The 18,292-nt window shown below is 41.1% G+C and overlaps 2 protein-coding genes across 3 annotated transcripts; one reads left to right on the top strand and one right to left on the bottom strand.

Annotated features, from left to right (window-relative positions):
• Positions 1–9,940, top strand: LOC110505464 (kelch-like protein 28). Its single transcript, XM_021584699.3, has 6 exons — positions 1–425; positions 1,904–2,164; positions 2,281–2,918; positions 3,066–3,509; positions 5,191–5,399; positions 5,923–9,940. Exons 2-6 carry the CDS (start codon positions 1,904–1,906, stop codon positions 6,084–6,086), a joined length of 1,716 nt encoding a protein of 571 aa, XP_021440374.1. The 5' UTR covers positions 1–425; the 3' UTR covers positions 6,087–9,940.
• A 54-nt stretch (positions 9,941–9,994) lies between these two features.
• Positions 9,995–17,712, bottom strand: LOC110505467 (dopamine receptor-interacting protein 1). 2 transcript variants are annotated; one of them, XM_021584702.3, is made up of 6 exons: positions 17,477–17,712; positions 14,453–14,977; positions 12,407–12,496; positions 12,185–12,319; positions 11,761–11,945; positions 9,995–11,662 (listed from the first exon to the last, which is right to left on the bottom strand). In XM_021584702.3, exons 1-5 carry the CDS (start codon positions 17,560–17,562, stop codon positions 11,762–11,764), a joined length of 1,020 nt encoding a protein of 339 aa, XP_021440377.2. In that variant the 5' UTR covers positions 17,563–17,712; the 3' UTR covers positions 9,995–11,662; position 11,761. The 2 variants fall into 2 exon arrangements, with proteins under 2 accessions (XP_021440377.2, XP_021440376.2); XM_021584701.3 differs by having other exon boundaries at positions 11,751–11,945; positions 17,477–17,707.
• Between the last annotated feature and the right edge of the window lie 580 nt (positions 17,713–18,292).

The raw sequence follows: 18,292 nt of genomic DNA on the forward strand, positions 1-18,292 counted from the left end.
TGGGCACCTCTGCTGGGAAACAGAGGGAGTGCAACTTCTACCATAAAGCTACTGTACATTTGTCAATTTAGCGAATTGACAAAGTATTACACTATTTCATCATACCAAATTAAAATTGGGATTTCTTTATGTTGATATTTGTATTTTATTTTCATGACTCCTAGTTGGTTGTTGCCTTCTTTCCGTTCTAACTTGTATGATGTACTATGGTTGTGTATAAAAAAAGATTATCAATGGCAATGTGTGCAAAATAGCTACAAATATACCATTCCTTTAGAAGTACCCGGCTTGCTCCTAAAAATTACGCAGCATAAAGTGTTTGGTTTTTGTTTTCCTGACAGACGCTGGGGTTCCTGCGGTTTCTGGATTATACTCCGCTGCTGCAATAAAACCGATCTTGTCGGCTCATCTGACGCTCAACACAGGTTTGTCTAGTTTGCATAGTGTTGAACATTTTTTGAAGATATTTAGCTAGTAGCTATCACACGTTACAATAGATAGCACTCAACAAGCTGGAGATCAATGTTTAGCTTGATTAGTACTGTTTTTATTTTAGCAGCAACAGTGTACTGGCTTCGTGGTAATGCATTGGAAATAACACCCTTGTTGCTAGCTAAATTAATTTCTCACACGATGCCTCAAACCCCTCAAACATCCGATAGCCCGGTTATTGCAGGCTACGCATTATTACTAGCTATATTATAAAATGCAAGCAATATTCATCAGCTAGTCTGAAAAATCAGAACAGTAATTTTGTAGCTTGCAAGGCTGTTGCTATTTATGCTAAATGGGCCGACGTCGCGAAGGCAGCTACTGATACTATCCAGATTAGCTAACTAAACTAGTAGGGTTCATAATACACCTTTGCTAGTCGCTAAACAGATGACGTTACCCTTGAGAAATGTAATGTTAATATTTTACATTGGTATTCATTACAGGTCCTCGACAAGTTTTGAAAGGATTGGAGCACCGATATTTGGCAAATAGATGCTGTTGTTGTGCTAAACTGTTAGCAAGCTTGCTCGCTCAGTTTAGTTATAGCTAAGCAATGGTAGACTAGCTAGTTTGCTGACAACATTTGACAGCTAGCTAACGGAGCCTTGCAGTTTTGAGGCGTCGCTCAAGCTTGGTCGAAATATGCTTTGAAGATGCAAAGCTACTAGCATAGCCAAATATACTACCGTAGCTAGATGGCAATGTTTGACAGGTAGCTATGGCAGAGTTCTTAAACATCTTACATTTTAATATTATTTAGTAACTGGGGTTATTATTAGCTAGTTGGCCATATAACTAGCTAGCTAGATGAAATTTGCTCAATTCTAGCGATTTAAGGGAGCTAAACTGTACGCATTCAATAGTGAAAGAACACGTCTTTACTAAAGGATTATCAAGGCAAACTGAATTCTTGTTGATATACATATTTTTCACCGTTTTGTGTAAATAAATAAAAGGCTGCTTAGATTTTCAGTTGCTGTGTCCTCTTTTATCAGGCCATTTTTTAAAAATGCCATTCCCTACTCATCAGATTTAGCTAATTCGCATCCCTGATATGAAACGTGTAGACACACACTCAGATATATTGTATGCTGTGCACTGCATATTGTATGTTGTACTTAACTATAGCATAAACCATATTGGCATGACTTAGGTGGCTCACGTGTTTACCTTGCTAGATACTGCAAGTCAATTCAGTCCTTCCCTTAGATTTGACCTGGAGAGGGAATTGTTGTCTTGAGTTTCCTCCTCCACTTGTCTATAGTTCTGTATTTTGGTTTCATGAAATTGATGCTGTTATCAGGCTGTCCTGCAACTTTACATGGAGATTATGCTGCAACAATGTCTATTTAAACTGTAAGTGTCCCTTACATTTGACTGCATGGTAATGTGTGTTTTTTCTTCAAAGATGGACCAGCAGGCCCAGTCCTATATGCTTGCCAGTCTGACGCGGCCCCACTCTGAGCAGCTGTTGCAAGGCCTCCAGCTGTTGCGGCAGGACCATGAGCTGTGCGACATTGTGCTGCGCGTGGGTGAATGCAAGATCCATGCCCACAAAGTGGTGCTGGCGAGCATCAGTCCCTACTTCAAGGCCATGTTCACGGGCAACCTGTCAGAGAAGGAGACCTCCGAGGTGGAGTTTCAGTGCATTGACGAGGCTGCGCTACAGGTAATGCTCATTTAAGCTCACTGTCATCATTTGGAAGATTCCACTCTGTTTCCTAAAAGCACACTTTGTCTGGCTTTTTAATAGCATGATTGTGTTTTTTATTTCTCCTCCTGTAGGCAATCGTTGAGTATGCCTACACTGGCACGGTATTCATCTCACAGGAAAGAGTGGAGTCCCTATTGCCAGCTGCTAACTTGCTCCAGGTCAAGCTGGTGCTGAAGGAGTGCTGCTCCTTCTTAGAGAGTCAGCTAGATGCTGGGAACTGTATAGGCATCTCACGCTTTGCTGAGACCTATGGCTGCCATGATCTCTGCCTGGCTGCCACTAAATTCATCTGTCAGAATTTTGAAGAGGTGTGCCTGACAGAGGAGTTCTTTGAGCTGACACGGGCGGAATTGGATGAAATAGTGTCAAATGACTGTCTGAAGGTGGTAACGGAAGAGACTGTGTTCTACGCCCTGGAGTCGTGGATCAAGTACGATGTGACTGAGCGGCAGCAGCACCTAGCTCAGCTACTGCACTGTGTCCGTTTGCCTTTCCTCAGCGTTAAGTTCCTCACCCGCCTCTACGAGGCCAACCACCTTATCCGGGATGACCACGCCTGCAAGCACCTCCTCAATGAGGCCCTCAAATACCATTTCATGCCTGAGCACCGGCTCTCCTACCAGACGGTGTTGTCCACAAGGCCACGCTGTGCTGCCAAAGTGCTCCTTGCTGTGGGAGGCAAGGCTGGACTCTTTGCCACCCTCGAGAGGTAATGCTGAGCCCCAAACAGAATCATTCAAAACTGTTTGTCAACCCCCCCCACCCCTTTTTATTTTTTAAATATGTAGATTCTTAATTTGTTTCATGTGAATTAGAAAGAAATTGAACAAATGTAACTTATTTCTTTCTCTCGTAGCATGGAAATGTACTTCCCTCAAACTGATTCATGGATTGGGCTTGCCCCTCTTAGTGTGCCCCGCTATGAGTTTGGAGTGGCAGTGTTGGACCAGAAGGTGTATGTGGTGGGTGGTATCGCCACACACATGCGACAGGGCATTAGCTATCGGAGACATGAGAGCACAGTGGAGAGCTGGGACCCTGACAGCAACACGTGGTCCACAGTGGAGCGTATGGCAGAGTGTCGCAGCACCCTGGGGGTGGTGGTCTTGGCTGGGGAGCTCTATGCCCTGGGGGGCTATGATGGCCAGTACTACCTACAGTCTGTAGAAAAATATGTCCCCAAGGTGAAGGAGTGGCAGCCTGTGGCACCTATGACCAAGTCACGCAGCTGCTTTGCCACGGCTGTGCTGGATGGCATGGTCTATGCCATTGGTGGCTATGGACCCGCCCATATGAACAGGTACGTTTTCACTTCATCTAGCCAATCTGCGGTGGTATTACGGATTTTCACAGGCTTTGCTCATGAGGGTTCCACTAGACTTTTGAAATACTAGGTCTACTTCAAAACCTGCCATCAACCTTTTTGTTCATTGACCGTTTTCACATCAGAAAGGTTATTTATGGTCGACCCCACAACCTTTGAATGCTTTGATCCATCCATTCAAAGAGTTTCAGCCCCCTGCTCTGTTACTAGCCTGCGGTGCCACCCATATTCTGTAAAAACAGGATTTGTTGTCTTCTACTCAGATGGTACAGTGCCCTCTGTAATTATTGGAACAGTGAAGCATTTTTTCTTCTTTTGGCCCTATACTTTAAAAGATGGGATTTGAAATCAAGCAATGAGTGATGTTGAAGTGCAGACCGTCAGCTTTTTTATTTGTGGGGATTTTCACCTTTTAGAAATTACAGCACTTTGTGTAGATCGCCCCCCCCCCCCTCACATTTTAGAGGAGCAAAAGTATTGGGACAAATTCACTTGTGTATTAAAAAGGTTAGTATTTGGTCCTATATTTATAACACGCAATGACTACGTCAAGTCTGTGATGCTTCATTTGTTTATTTTGGTTGTTTCAGATTATTTTGTGCCCAATAGAAATGAATGGTAAATAATGTACTGTCATTTTGTAGTCACTTTTATTGTTTCTAAACACTTCTATGTGGATGCTACCATGACTACAGATAATCCTGAATGAATATTGATGAGTGACAAAGTTAGATGCAGAAATATCATACTACCATATTCTATTCTTATTTACAATAAAAGTTACTCCAAAATGACACACTATATTATTTACCATTAATTTCTATTGGGCACACAATAATCTGAAACACAACCAAAAAAAACAGCAAATGTATCCAACAAATTTGTAGAGTCGACACACTTGATGTAGTCATTGTGTGCTATGAATATGGGATCAAATACTTTTTACTACTATAATACACAAGTGTCTCAATTCTTTTGCTCCCCTAATATAGGGGGACTGCTGTAATTCCTAAATGGTTCACCTGATATGGATGAAAATACCCTCAAATGAAAGCTGACAGTCTGTACTTTAATCTCGTAGTCATTGTTTGATTTCAAATCCCAACTTTTAAAGTATAGAACCAAAAGAAGGAATTGACCCAATAATACAGCGGGCACTGTAGTTGCTTTCATAGAATAAGTGCTGGCTTGCTGGTTAGACCTCTGTTGTTGATTAGAGGGATGTGTTACAGTTTCCTTGACTCCCCAAACCCCTCAGGAGAATGTGTTTGGACAGGGAAGCTGTGGGGACTTATTTGTTCCAAGGTAATTCCCAAATTGACAGTTTTCCGACAACGTTGTCGAGGTTTTCATTGCTTTGATATTGCCAGAAAAATATAGGACTGGAATAGATGGCCTCGTTAAATGGGGCTGCATTGGTTTGAGATGACAATGGCACAGCTATATAATGTCTAAGAACAAAAAATAGCAATAGTGAATTGTATTGGCTTTGGTACAGGAAAAAGTGAGTCAGTCATTTTATGATGGCTATAATTCCTGCTACTGTACTAACCTGTTTAAAAAGACAGCAGTGATATTGTCAATGTACAGTATGACTATAACTGTGCCACTTGAAGGACAGTGTTTAATTTATTAACTCTGTCTTTCTACTGTGCAGTGTGGAGCGGTACGACCCCAGCAAGGATGCCTGGGAAATGGTAGCCCCCATGGCAGACAAACGGATCAATTTTGCTGTGGGTGTCATGCTAGGGTTCATATTTGTGGTTGGGGGACACAATGGGGTATCTCATCTGTCCAGCATTGAGAGGTATGACCCACACCAGAACCAGTGGACAGCCTGTCGGCCCATGAATGAACCACGCACAGGTGAGTTGGGAAATTACTTTTATTTTTTTATTTCACCTTTATTTAACCAGGTAGGCAAGTTGAGAACAAGTTCTCGTTTACAACTGCGACCTGGCCAAGATAAAGCATAGCAGTGTGAACAGACAACAACACAGTTACACATGGAGTAAACAATAAGTCAATAACACAGTAGAGAAAAAAAGAGTCTATATACATTGTGTGCAAAAGGCATGAGGAGGTAGGCGAATAATTACAATTTAGCAGATTAACACTGGAGTGATACATGATCAGATGGTCATGTGCAGGTAGAGATACTGGTGTGCAAAAGAGTAGAAAAGTAAATAAATAAAAACAGTATGGGGATGAGGTAGGTAAATTGGGTGGGCTATTTACAGATGCACTATGTACAGCTGCAGCGATCGGTTAGCTGCTCAGATAGCAGATGTTTAAAGTTGGTGAGGGAGAGAGAGGTTTATGTTGATGCTGGGAAGTTGACCTATTATTCCTGGCCAGGAATAACCATTTATAATATTTATCTTCCCAGGGGTTGGCTCCGCGATCGTGGACAACTATCTCTATGTGGTGGGGGGTCACTCGGGATCATCCTACCTGAACACTGTCCAGCGATACGACCCCATCACAGACAGCTGGCTGGACTCAAGCGGCATGATGTACTGCCGCTGTAACTTTGGCATGACTGCTCTTTGACCCATGGCACCCCTGGGTAGGACTCCTTAAGAAGACTTAGACAAAAGGCTATTTTTTTTCTTTCTTCCCTCCATTCATCGCCAACAGGCTGAGGAGGCCTCCACACTGCTGTGGATCCCAGAGAGAGAGAGAGCTTGTTGCTGGATGAATGAGCCCGGCTGGCACCAGGGAACCACAGATGGCCAGAGTGAAAGGGTCTGGGTGGAGGAGAGGAGCAGATCACCATGAATCTTGTCACAGAGAAGAGATGACTGCTGCTAGACCACAATGACAACTTTTCACAGGACCGTGGGTGAAAACTGTCACTTTTTTAATTGTAGACTTTTTATTTTTTTCATTTTTTTCATTTTTTTCTGCTATGAGCAGAACATGTTCCAGTTGTTTTTTTTTCACTAGATCTTTAAAGTATGTGTGTGGCGCAGAGTGTCTGTATGCTTGTGAGTAGACGCATGATTGTTCTTCTGTGTCTGTGTGCAGGACTAAAGCTCAGGCAAGGTGATCGGCTCACAGTTTGAAATGTCTGCATCTAAATCAGTGCTTCACAAAGAGAGATCTGAATATTTATATTCACTTAAAGGGCTGCCTTTTTTTCTCTGTAAATAGTTTAAATTTAAAGAAATGTATAGATAATAATATCCTCTAGTGCATTGCCTGTAAATGTTTTTTTGCACTGGGTTACTAGTTATGCTGTGTGTGTGTATACATGTATTTGATTCAAGGGTTGAGGTTGTGAAGGATTAACAAACCCCACTGAATTCTCTTGAGAGTACTTGCCACCTGTCTTTCATCCTCGGAGCAATTGATAAATCCCCATCTTACGGCTTCTGTTACATCTTCCTGAGGTAGGGTCACACTTCATCCCTCTTCATAAGTATTGAAGTTATCCTGTCCTGCTTTTCACTGTTGGGTTTGTACACAATACTAACTGGTGCTATTAGGATTCAGCTGTTGTCTGTGTTGCCTCAATGTATCAGGTTTCTTTTATTTGTTCTTCTGTGTTGTTGTAGATGTTGGTTGTGCATCAAAATGCCCCTATGCTATAAAGCAGTGTCTTGCTAGAAGGCAAGCTTGTGACTGGAATACCTCAACCACCAGTCTTTACTTTGAGCCCCGTTTTTAAATTGGACTCGTTAGGTACCATCTATGGATCCATTTATGATCTGATGCTTTCCCTCTTGAGCCCCACTGCTGTCATTCGTTTAGCGATAGTTTGTCTGAAACATTGTCCCTGCATTATGAAGTAGTGGATCTGGTTGTATGGCTCACTGCCAATTTCCTCACAAAGAAAGTCTGAGATTGTTGGTCTCTAATGGGTTAGGAAGAAGCCTAGCGGTTAAGAGTGTTGGGCCAGTAACCGAAAGGTCACTGGTTTGAATCCTTGAGCCGACTAGGGGAAAAATCTCTGTGCCCTTGAGTAAGGCACTTAACCCTAATTGCTCCTACAAGTCGTTCTGGATAAGAGTGTCTGCAAAATGCCTAAAATGTAATGACCCCTACACCCCCGCTCTCTGCTTGCTCTGATGAAGCATGTGTGAGAAGCCACATGTGGCCAAGGTCTTCCTGAGGAGCTCAGGCAAGAGTACATATACACAGCCTTGTGAAGTGCCAAAAGATTACCTGCTTTCACAAGTCTGGTGTAACTTTCTCCTGTGTGCCAGAATCAAAAGGGTTATTGTCACTGCTAATGCATAGTACGTGTGACATTCTGTCATATGGATGGGGTGGATATGGAGCAGTAAGGGCTGTGTTCTATGTCAAGCAAAATTGTCACTGTCACAGAGAGAGACATGGCAGACAGACAAGGGCATGGAGACATGACTGAGCTCAAAGTGCTCGCCTGGGTTAATGGCTGCAGGCCGAGTCTGGGTGTTGTAGCCTTGGGGCCACGCTGAAGGACAGGTAACATGAGACTATAGATCAAGAAACTCAGTCCCTGTTGTTGGTCCAGAGTGTAAGAGCAGTTTCCTTGTATTGTACATTTTATAGATGTTTGCACATGAGGAAAACTTAAAGGGAGCTCTGCATTGCACTTACTGGACTTATTGATGAGTGGTGCAATTTCAATTTGTACATAGGTCTCAATTTAGGTTCATGGAATTTAAACAATGCAATACATTTGTGGATAATTATTTTTGCTTTGAATTTAGCCTCAAAAGTCAAGGCGTATCATTGCTGTGACGTTATCACACGTTTTATATTGTCTGAAAGACCACCACCGTTCAAACCTTTTGTCTCTGTTTTCCCCATCCCACTTTGCATCGTTTGCTCTCATCTTTGAAGAGCCATTAACAATGTTGTGCAAGTCAATTCACATGTACTGAGGAAAGTTTGCAGACAATCAAATGGATTGTATTCCAGTAAAAATTCCAGTTTGCATGTAATGTAAGATTGGCACAAGACTGACTGTATGGGTCTTGCTCTAAGCCATCTGATCTAGTTACTCACCAGAGAGCAGCCTTGCAGTTACAGTGCTGTGTTGTGTTCCATTTACACACTTGGCAATTGTGATTACCTATACTCTTTAGCTCTTACCCTCTAAACGTTACCTTAGACGTAATAAATTAAGATCAAGGGAAGCCCTGCCCCCCAAACAAACATCTTAAGACTGTTTATTCTTGCTCTAGCAATAAGAGACCATTGTCAGCATCTCAGCAGTATGAGAGCTTGTCTGAACAAGCATGCAAGTTCTTCACTTGACTTCTCTTCTTTAAATGCTGATGGTTGAATCTTAGTTGATGTTAAATTGCCTTTAAAAGTGAATTTATTACTAAAACAAGTTGTTTCATGGTTAGACCTGCTGCTGTTTCCCCCCCATCTTGGAATAGTGGGCTTTAACATTTCACAGTGGAAACATCTAAATTAATCTACGATTGCAAAAAAAGTTTACGCTGCCATGGGGTGGAAGTAAATATGCCATTTCAACCTGCATGAATGTACAGCTCCTATTCACATAACCATGAATTGGTTTTCATTTTCTTCAATGTCCTTCGTATGAATAATCAACGCAAATCCAACATATTGCAATAGGTGAAATATGACATCCTTGGAACATCCTAAGATAACTTAGTGCACATAGTATAAAATGAACTAATACTGTATTACATTAACCATTTTAATTTAATAGTCTTTTCCCTTTTAGATTTTCTTGCAATTGGGCTTTTCTGTTTCAATTCTTGATGTTAGGCAAATTAGGCATTTGTCCATCCACAACATCTTGGGAGGATGAGCCAGAACAGAGTGAAAATCACGCAGGCATGATTGTCTGCAGCTGCCATCCATTGTCAAGCATTTGATACTACATTTTGAAAGATGTTATCCTTGGGGATATTGAAGACAACATACATTTTAGGGATGAATGTATACAGACTTAGTCTTTACTGTGCTGTGGAGGGACATTTTTTGACCATACGTGCAATCTGAAAACGTGAAACTGCAAAATGAAGGGATGTATAGCTAAATGTGAATTTTTTTCAAAGAAAAATAAGTGTACTTTTATCATGCCCTAACCATGTCTTGTTTTGCCACCACTCACCAAAGTGCTTGTTTTATTTATGAATGCAGAGGGGATACTAAAATCAAGTCTGGAGGAAGTCATTTGAAACTGATGTCAATGTTAGCCAAATTATCTCTGCTTCTTTTACATTTCCCATGAGTGTCTGAACTGGCTTAAGGTGAAAATGTTGAATTCTATATCCTGTGGATTATTACTGGAACTACAAGAACCTTGATGTAGAAGCAGTATTTTTGTTTCCAAAATGTTATCATGCTTTGATTGAACATACATTTTAGCCAGTTTGTGTGTGCCGTTGTACCGAGTTAAAATGAATAAATGCCTGCCTTAAAGGCACGCTGTTCTTTGGCTCTTGTTTCTTAGTTATGGTGCACAAGCAACGAAAACAGACACGTTCGCATATAAAACATTTGTATTGGTAAAAAAGAACTTAACAATGAAAGCATAGATGCAAGTATTTTTGTTCTAAGAGTTTCATTATGTAGTTCTGTCAAGACTGAAATTGTACACTGATAAATTGGCAAGAGGCACAATGTGATGGTTCAATGCTCTGTTCATTTCTAAATTATCAAATGCATTACAAAATCACATTTGTATACTAATATTTACTACAGGTTTGACATCTTTAGATTGGGATGTAGTAATTTACCTTATTGAATTGTGCAGGATATCATATGCTACTATGAAAGGCAAACAAGCGAGCACTCAAGAAGCACTTCTGTAATGTCACTTTGCTGGGGTACTTGTAAGTAATTACTGACATTAAGACAGAACTGATGTTATACAATTATTGGAGCATGTATTCTAACAATCACTGACATCAAGTAGTCAGCAGCATACCACCACTGCTGGCTTGCTTCTGAAGCGAAGCAGGGTTGGTCCTGGTCAGTCCCTGGATGGAAGACCAGATGCTGCCGGAAGTGGTGTTGGAGGGCCAATAGGAGGCACTCTTTCCTCTGGTCTAAAAAATATCCCAATGCCCTAGGGCAGTGATTGGGGACACTGCCCTGTGTAGGGTGCCCTCTTTCGGATGGGACGTTAAATGGGTGTCCTGACAGGTCATTAAAGATCCCATGGCACTTATTGTAAGAGTAAGGATGTTAACTCCGGTGTCCTGGCTAAAATTCTCAATCTGGCCTTCAAACCATCAGTCACCTAATAATCCCCAGTTTACAATTGGCTCATTCATCCCCCTCCTCTCCCCTGTAACTATTCCCCAGATCGTTGCTGTAAATGAGAACGTGTTCTCAGTCAACTTACCTGGTAAAATAATGGATAAATAAAAAAGCTTAATGGACAATTTAAAACAAGCAAGTAAATCAAGGATAATGATTGAATTTCCACAACATACAAAGCAATACTTAAACGGTTTCTAATGTTTTCAAACCACAGTGGAAATAGTATTTAAAAAAGCACCAGTTTAATCTGAAGTCAGGGCTGGTATGCACAAATAGATTGTAGTATTGTACCAACTCTCACAGAAGCTTTGCTGGTCTAGCTTATATACCCTGTTGACAAGTCTACATCAAAGTTGAATTAGCTGAATTTGCTTCTCTGAATGCCATCCCACCCAAGAGAACACACTGCAAGCAAACTTTTCAACAAACATTTACGCAGTAAAACTATTTAAGTTTGAGTCCATTCTTCAATATGCATACCTGCCCAGAACTACTATAGTTCATACATAAATTCTTGGATTCCAAGCATGCCCAAAGAGAAGACGCACTTATCACTTTGCACACAGAGTTTCAGAGGCAACAGTAAGGCAAAATAGAGCACATCATTTCAAAAATAATCTTAAAAGTATAAAACAGAACAAGGAAGTTGTTGACATGTCATTAAAATATGATTTGGTGCAACAAAAAAAAGTTGTGGCATGTTCTCACTGAGGAATGGAAGACAAAACCATGATTAACTAAATGTAAGGTAAAGGGTTATTTTTCTGTGAACTAAGGGCAACAAAAAGACAGGAAGGTGTAAGTGTAGGGTGAGCAATTTTCGAAAGATTCCTTTCTATTAGTGCTGTCGAGTGTCTCCCTCCTTCCTTCTGTGTCCCGTCAGGACCCTGGTGACAAAGTTGGGGTTAATTCTATTCAGGAGAATTTTAATTCAAGTAATGAAAAATGGATCTGACCCCATCCCTGTTTGGTTACTTTTGTGCACCTCATTTGTCTGAGGCGCGGATGTAGACAAGGGAAGAGAGCAGCAGGAGTTCAGGGGGCTTGTTTAACAGGATCAGATTGTCGCTCCTCAGCCCGTCATAGTGCATCCAGTAGCCGTCTATCTGGAAGGCTGCAGAGTAGTGATGCTCTTCCTTGTTGAAGAGTGTGGCACCTTCCAGTGAGTACCTATTGAAAAGCAGAGACGGTTGTATTTTTTAGCATGTTAAAAACCAGTCTCGGTTACCAGAAAAAGCTTAATGAAATCAATGAAAATAGCAAAGTACAGATAAGGAGGTTACTGTTTCAACAAAATAAAAAAAACAGACGGGCGATATTGACATTAAATGAACAACCAGGGAGAAAAATAACAGCATCAGACAATGAGGCTGGGATCGGAGTCCTCCTGCTCTACATGGTTTCCTTACCTGTGTTGGGACAGAGCCAGATGGTAAGGAACGTAGGACAGCTCCTCAGACTTCCATAGCTGCATGTTGAGAATGACAAAAGGAGGTGGGCCATGGCAGAAGACCCTCTGAGAGAACTCCCTCAACCCATTACACCTGCACAACAGGAAATCAGTCAGCATCATAGAAAAGACCAGGAGAGATTATAGGATATGATGGTTCAACATTCACGTTATGTCTCACCCCAGTTCTTTGCAGAGAATGATTTTGGGACAGAAGAACTCCTCCACCGCTGACTGAATGGGATCTCTATGGGGCAGCTCATGAGGAGGACTGGGAAAGAAGAACAAGGTTAAGAAGTTGAACTCTGAACACCATGTAGTTAGGGTTAACTCTAACCATCACCAGTATTAGGCTACATAGATGCATTTACACAAACCTAATTCATAATTTTAATCTCCACCAGAAAGAAAAGCACATATGAAAACAACTGAAATAGTTTTGATTTGGTAATAGGTATAGTCCACTGTCTAAATACAGCCAACTGTGGGTAAACATACCTTTATAAGGCTCTGGCAGAGATTGAACCAGAGCTGTTTAGAAACCAACTGCTCTCTTCATTATTTTCTACTGTGAGCCAGGATTATGCTCAATTCTTTCCAATTCAATTCAAGTAGTAAACAGGATACAGAATTGCAATATAATTGAATTTCGTGAAATTCAAATGCCTCTTCTATTCAACACTGAGTGTATAAAACATTAGGAACACCTTCCTAATATTGAGTTGTACACCTTTTTGCCGCCAGAACAGAATTAATTTGTTGGGGCATGGACTCCACAAAGGTGTTGAAAGCGTTCCACAGGGATGCTGGCCCATATTGACCCCAATGCTTCCCACAGTTGTGTCAAGTTGGCTGGATGTCCTTTAGGTGGTGGACCATTCTTTATACACACGGGAAACTGTTGAGTGAAAAACCCTTTGGAATTTTGGCAGATGTCCTTTATTTAATTCCCCAGAGTCAGACGAACTCGTGGATACCATTTTTGTGTCTCTGTGTCCAGTATGAAGGAAGTTAGAGGTAGTTTTGCAAGCCAATGCTAACTAGCATTAGCACAATGACTGGAAGTCTATGGGTATCTACTAGCCTAAAGGCATCTGCCAAAATCCCGAAGAATACCTTTAACCTGTCTCCTTCCCTTCATTGAAGTGGATACAACAAGTGACATCAATAAGGGTTCATAGCTTTCACCAGGATTCACCTGGTCAGTCTAATGGAAAGAACAGGTGTTTCTAATGTTTTGTACACTCAGAGTATATTATGTGTAGTCTATACAAATATACATCTTGTATATAAAACATCAAGCATGTCGTTATATACATTCAAATAAAATATTGATGATACAATTGATTTTAAAAAATCCTTTAAAAAAAAATCACAAAGAATATATTACATGGTATGAAAGAACACTCCAAGGTCGCAGCTTCATACAACTCTTCAAACAGAGAACGGATACTGTATACTGGCCTTTGACCAATTACTTGGATTCCTCACATTGTAATCATTGTTAAGAAGAGGTTTTTGTGCAAATCGAACGTTAGGTACTATATTTATTGAATACTATATAAATCCTATAAATCGAAATGGCCAATTTGGGTGCAATCAACAAAATGGTGCAGAAATGCTTATCTTATCTGTTTCTAACTACAAACAATTTCAGAACAATTGGAGATGGTAGGTGTCAAAATCTTTTCTGTGCTTTTTGAAGTGGAACAACCCACCTGCCAGATTCAATTACACTCTTATGTTCTATGACTGTGTGGAATTTCTTTGAATTGCACAGAATTAAAAATTCTACTTCCTGCCACTCAAACTCAACATGTGGGGTGTGGCCAATTCAATTTCAACTCATGAGTTGAATGGGAGTCAATTCTGAATTGAGCACAACCCTGCTGTGAGCATTATAGACAGCTGGGCCTTATTTTAGTCAAGCAGCGAGTCAAGGGGGAGAAATAAAAGCTTCTTGAAGACAGAGGTGTAGACCAGCTGTCCAGAAGAATTAGCAAAGCCAGCAATAGAAACAAGGAAGGCCCTCCCATTTGGACATAGTCCAGTTCACCCCACTGAACTAACTGAGTTCATACTTTATTTGTAGTAACTAACTATTCATTTATATACTAATGGAGGATCACTGTTCTCTGATCAGAAACTCTGGGAGATACGGAACAAATAAAATCCTCCCACACTGACCAGCTATCAGACTTTGACTTACAGCCTCTGCCTCTCTTACTTGATGTTGATGGTTCTCTGTAAGAACTCCTGGAAGCGAGCAGGACAGCTCCAGTTGGTGCATAGGCTCTCCTGCATAGTGGACAGCATTGTCTCTAAGTTCTTGGTGAAGTTCTCATGTTCGTTACCAAACAGATCGATCTCCAACGCTGCATGGTGGATCACTGAGCGGTACTGCCTCTTGGACATCCTGTCCCAGATCCACAGCATCTTAACGGTGGTGTAGTCATATGAGTCCATCAGGTAGAGGAAATGCTCTACAAACTGCCTGCCCAGAAAGATGCCCACCTCTCGGGGAAAGCTATGGTTGTCTCTCAGTATTATATAGAGGATCATGAGGAACCCGTCAATTGTGCAGGTGTTCTTTAGGCTTATCTTAACATACAGAGGCGTGCATGAGATGGCCCTCCTCCCCGCCTTGATGGTGTAGACACCCCCCCATGGGAGCACAGGCCTCCAAAAGGAACGGTCCTCTTCTTCATTGTTGTTGATGGATGCACGGATCTCCTCAAACAAAGTCTTTGTCCTAAGGAGACAACATGAAGGTACAGTGCCTTGCGAAAGTATTCGGCCCCCTTGAACTTTGCGACCTTTTGCCACATTTCAGGCTTCAAACATAAAGATAGAAAACTGTATTTTTTTGTGAAGAATCAACAACAAGTGGGACACAATCATGAAGTGGAACGACATTTATTGGATATTTCAAACTTTTTTAACAAATCAAAAACTGAAAAATTGGGCGTGCAAAATTATTCAGCCCCTTTACTTTCAGTGCAGCAAACTCTCTCCAGAAGTTCAGTGAGGATCTCTGAATGATCCAATGTTGACCTAAATGACTAATGATGATAAATACAATCCACCTGTGTGTAATCAAGTCTCCGTATAAATGCACCTGCACTGTGATAGTCTCAGAGGTCCGTTAAAAGCGCAGAGAGCATCATGAAGAACAAGGAACACACCAGGCAGGTCCGAGATACTGTTGTGAAGAAGTTTAAAGCTGGATTTGGATATAAAAATATTTCCCAAGCTTTAAACATCCCAAGGAGCACTGTGCAAGCGATAATATTGAAATGGAAGGAGTATCAGACCACTGCAAATCTACCAAGACCTGGCCGTCCCTCTAAACTTTCAGCTCATACAAGGAGAAGACTGATCAGAGATGCAGCCAAGAAGCCCATGATCACTCTGGATGAACTGCAGAGATCTACAGCTGAGGTGGGAGACTCTGTCCATAGGAAAACAATCAGTCGTATATTGCACAAATCTGGCCTTTATGGAAGAGTGGCAAGAAGAAAGCCATTTCTTGAAGATATCCATAAAAAGTGTCATTTAAAGTTTGCCACAAGCCACCTGGGAGACACACCACACATGTGGAAGAAGGTGCTCTGGTCAGATGAAACCAAAATGGAACTTTTTGGCAACAATGCAAAACGTTATGTTTGGCGTAAAAGCAAGACCCTGAACACACCATCCCCACTGTCAAACATGGTGGTGGCAGCATCATGGTTTGGGCCTGCTTTTCTTCAGCAGGGACAGGGAAGATGGTTAAAATTGATGGGAAGATGGATGGAGCCAAATACAGGACCATTCTGGAAGAACCTGATGGAGTCTGCAAAAGACCTGAGACTGGGACGGAGATTTGTCTTCCAACAAGACAATGATCCAAAACATAAAGCAAAATCTACAATGGAATGGTTCAAAAATAAACATATCCAGGTGTTAGAATGGCCAAGTCAAGGTCCAGACCTGACTCCAATCGAGAATCTGTGGAAAGAACTGAAAACTGCTGTTCACAAATGCTCTCCATCCAACCTCACTGAGCTCGAGCTGTTTTGCAAGGAGGAATGGGAAAAAATGTCAGTCTCTCGATGTGCAAAACTGATAGACATACCCCAAGCGACTTACAGCTGTAATCGCAGCAAAAGGTGGCGCTACAAAGTATTAACTTAAGGGGGCTGAATAATTTTGCACGCCCAATTTCAGTTTTTGATTTGTTAAAAAAGCTTGAAATATCCAATAAATGTCGTTCCACTTCATGATTGTGTCCCACTTGTTGTTGATTCTTCACAAAAAAAAATACAGTTTTATATCTTTATGTTTGAAGCCTGAAATGTGGCAAAAGGTCGCAAAGTTCAAGGGGGCCGAATACTTTCGCAAGGCACTGTATAAGTTATCATTCTCCTAGGCTAAGGGGTGAGTGAAGTTGATTTTAAAACAGAGCTAGGCTCAGCTTATATCCTCGATCCTAAATCGTCTTTATGACTAATAAGGGTTTTCCTGTATGGTCTTGATGAAGGAATGTATTCATCATTTACTAAATGCCTAATTCATTAAAGTACAAATGAGTGTACTGCAAAACATTCCTCAAGCCAGAGCCCAGGGATCACCTTGTAAACGTTAGCAAGCAAACTGTCTGATGCACATTTGCAATGCAATCCCAGGTAAAATTACATAAAATCTTATGCTACATGCTTCGTAAACAACAGGTGTAGACTAACAGTGAAATGCTTACAGTGCAGAGAATAAAAAAGACAAATAGAAAAATAATAACACGAGTAATAAATACAGCCAGTTACATTATACATAAAAAAAATATATTATCAGTTTTTAGTCAGCATTGTTATTGTAGTCAACATAATTTGATAAATTGAATAGAAGATGAACATGGCAGCTAACGTTAGTTAGCTATAATTAATGCTCTTGCACGCAAACTGCAACACACACCATGGTATACGCCAGCTGACGTTAGTTTGCAGACCATTAAACTTGTTAATTATGTACCTCCATTGTAACTGACTAGTATTAACGCTAGCTAGCTATGAAAATAGCTAGTTAGATAGATAGTTAGCTACCTAGCTAAGTGCAACCTTCTAAAACCTAGTATTGATGCGTTTAGTTGTCGATGCAATGTTGAATACTGTTGATATCGGTTAATCTACTGTTTGGCAAGATATTTAGTTATTGGTTTGCTAGCCTAGCAAGCTAGCCCCGCCAATGAAATTTAGCTAGCTAGCTAACGCGTTACCTTTCAATTTGCTGATTATTTTCGGTACTTGAAATTAGGGTTCTGAGGTCTTCTGTGTCGGTCAAAATGCAGAATTTGCTCTCCATCGTTCTCTGTATTTCTTCATGTCTTAATTCAGGCCAACAGCCACAAATCCTTATATGACCACTATTGGTATTTTCTGTAACCCTCGAGAAAGCTTAAAAACATCCTGAGCAATGTCAAGTTACGCCCATTGCACCACATAGCCACGCCCACATTCATTGTTTTGTTACGCCCTTCAGCCCTTTTTTCAGAAGTGCAATGCTGCCACCTGCTGTCTAAAAGATCTTTGCTTTTCATGCGATTTTCCACACATCTGCCTCCTCCTCAAGAGGAGGCGCGCAGTGGTGTACATTTTATTGCGTCCTCTGTGGTAGGGGTTTAGAATGATTTTAAGACGCATGTGATTGGCCAACAGTTCCTGCCCTCAACTCAGACTGTTCTCTGGTAGGTTGACCGCATTGACAGCAACACAAATGTCTCCACCCACTAGTATTTTTGTCTTTAGTTACTTATGCCAATATTCTTAGAAGTTTTTATGGCCATATCGAAAAATTGTACGAGCATTATTGATGTGGGCTACGCTAGCATCGTAGCTCATTCACAACATTACCACCATCAGTAATCAAAATCAAAAAACAGTCAGACTGAAAAGACAAGCTGAGAGAGAGACAGAGTTCATGACCAGATGAGCTCCTGCATTTTTCAGCATGTTCTTAAAAAAGATAGATTTAGACTTAGGTAAACTTTTATTTTTTTGTCAGGAACATATACAGGATACTACACTCTACAACA

This window comes from Oncorhynchus mykiss, chromosome 25, assembly GCF_057628025.1.
Source record: "Oncorhynchus mykiss isolate SJ-2025 chromosome 25, ASM5762802v1, whole genome shotgun sequence".
Taxonomy (NCBI): domain Eukaryota; kingdom Metazoa; phylum Chordata; class Actinopteri; order Salmoniformes; family Salmonidae; genus Oncorhynchus; species Oncorhynchus mykiss.

Bases quoted from the DNA above. Each gene is read 5' to 3' on its own strand.
- LOC110505464 (XM_021584699.3), top strand. From the start codon at position 1,904: ATGGACCAGCAGGCCCAGTCCTATATGCTTGCCAGTCTGACGCGGCCC. The intron at 2,919-3,065 runs GTAATGCTGAGC...TTTCTCTCGTAG, and splicing joins CTCTTTGCCACCCTCGAGAG to CATGGAAATGTACTTCCCTC. The intron at 3,510-5,190 runs GTACGTTTTCAC...TCTACTGTGCAG, and splicing joins GGACCCGCCCATATGAACAG to TGTGGAGCGGTACGACCCCA.
- LOC110505467 (XM_021584702.3), bottom strand. From the start codon at position 17,562: ATGGAGAGCAAATTCTGCATTTTGACCGACACAGAAGACCTCAGAACC. The intron at 12,320-12,406 runs GTGAGACATAAC...CCTGTTGTGCAG, and splicing joins ATTCTCTGCAAAGAACTGGG to GTGTAATGGGTTGAGGGAGT. The intron at 11,946-12,184 runs GTAAGGAAACCA...GCTTTTCAATAG, and splicing joins CTGGCTCTGTCCCAACACAG to GTACTCACTGGAAGGTGCCA.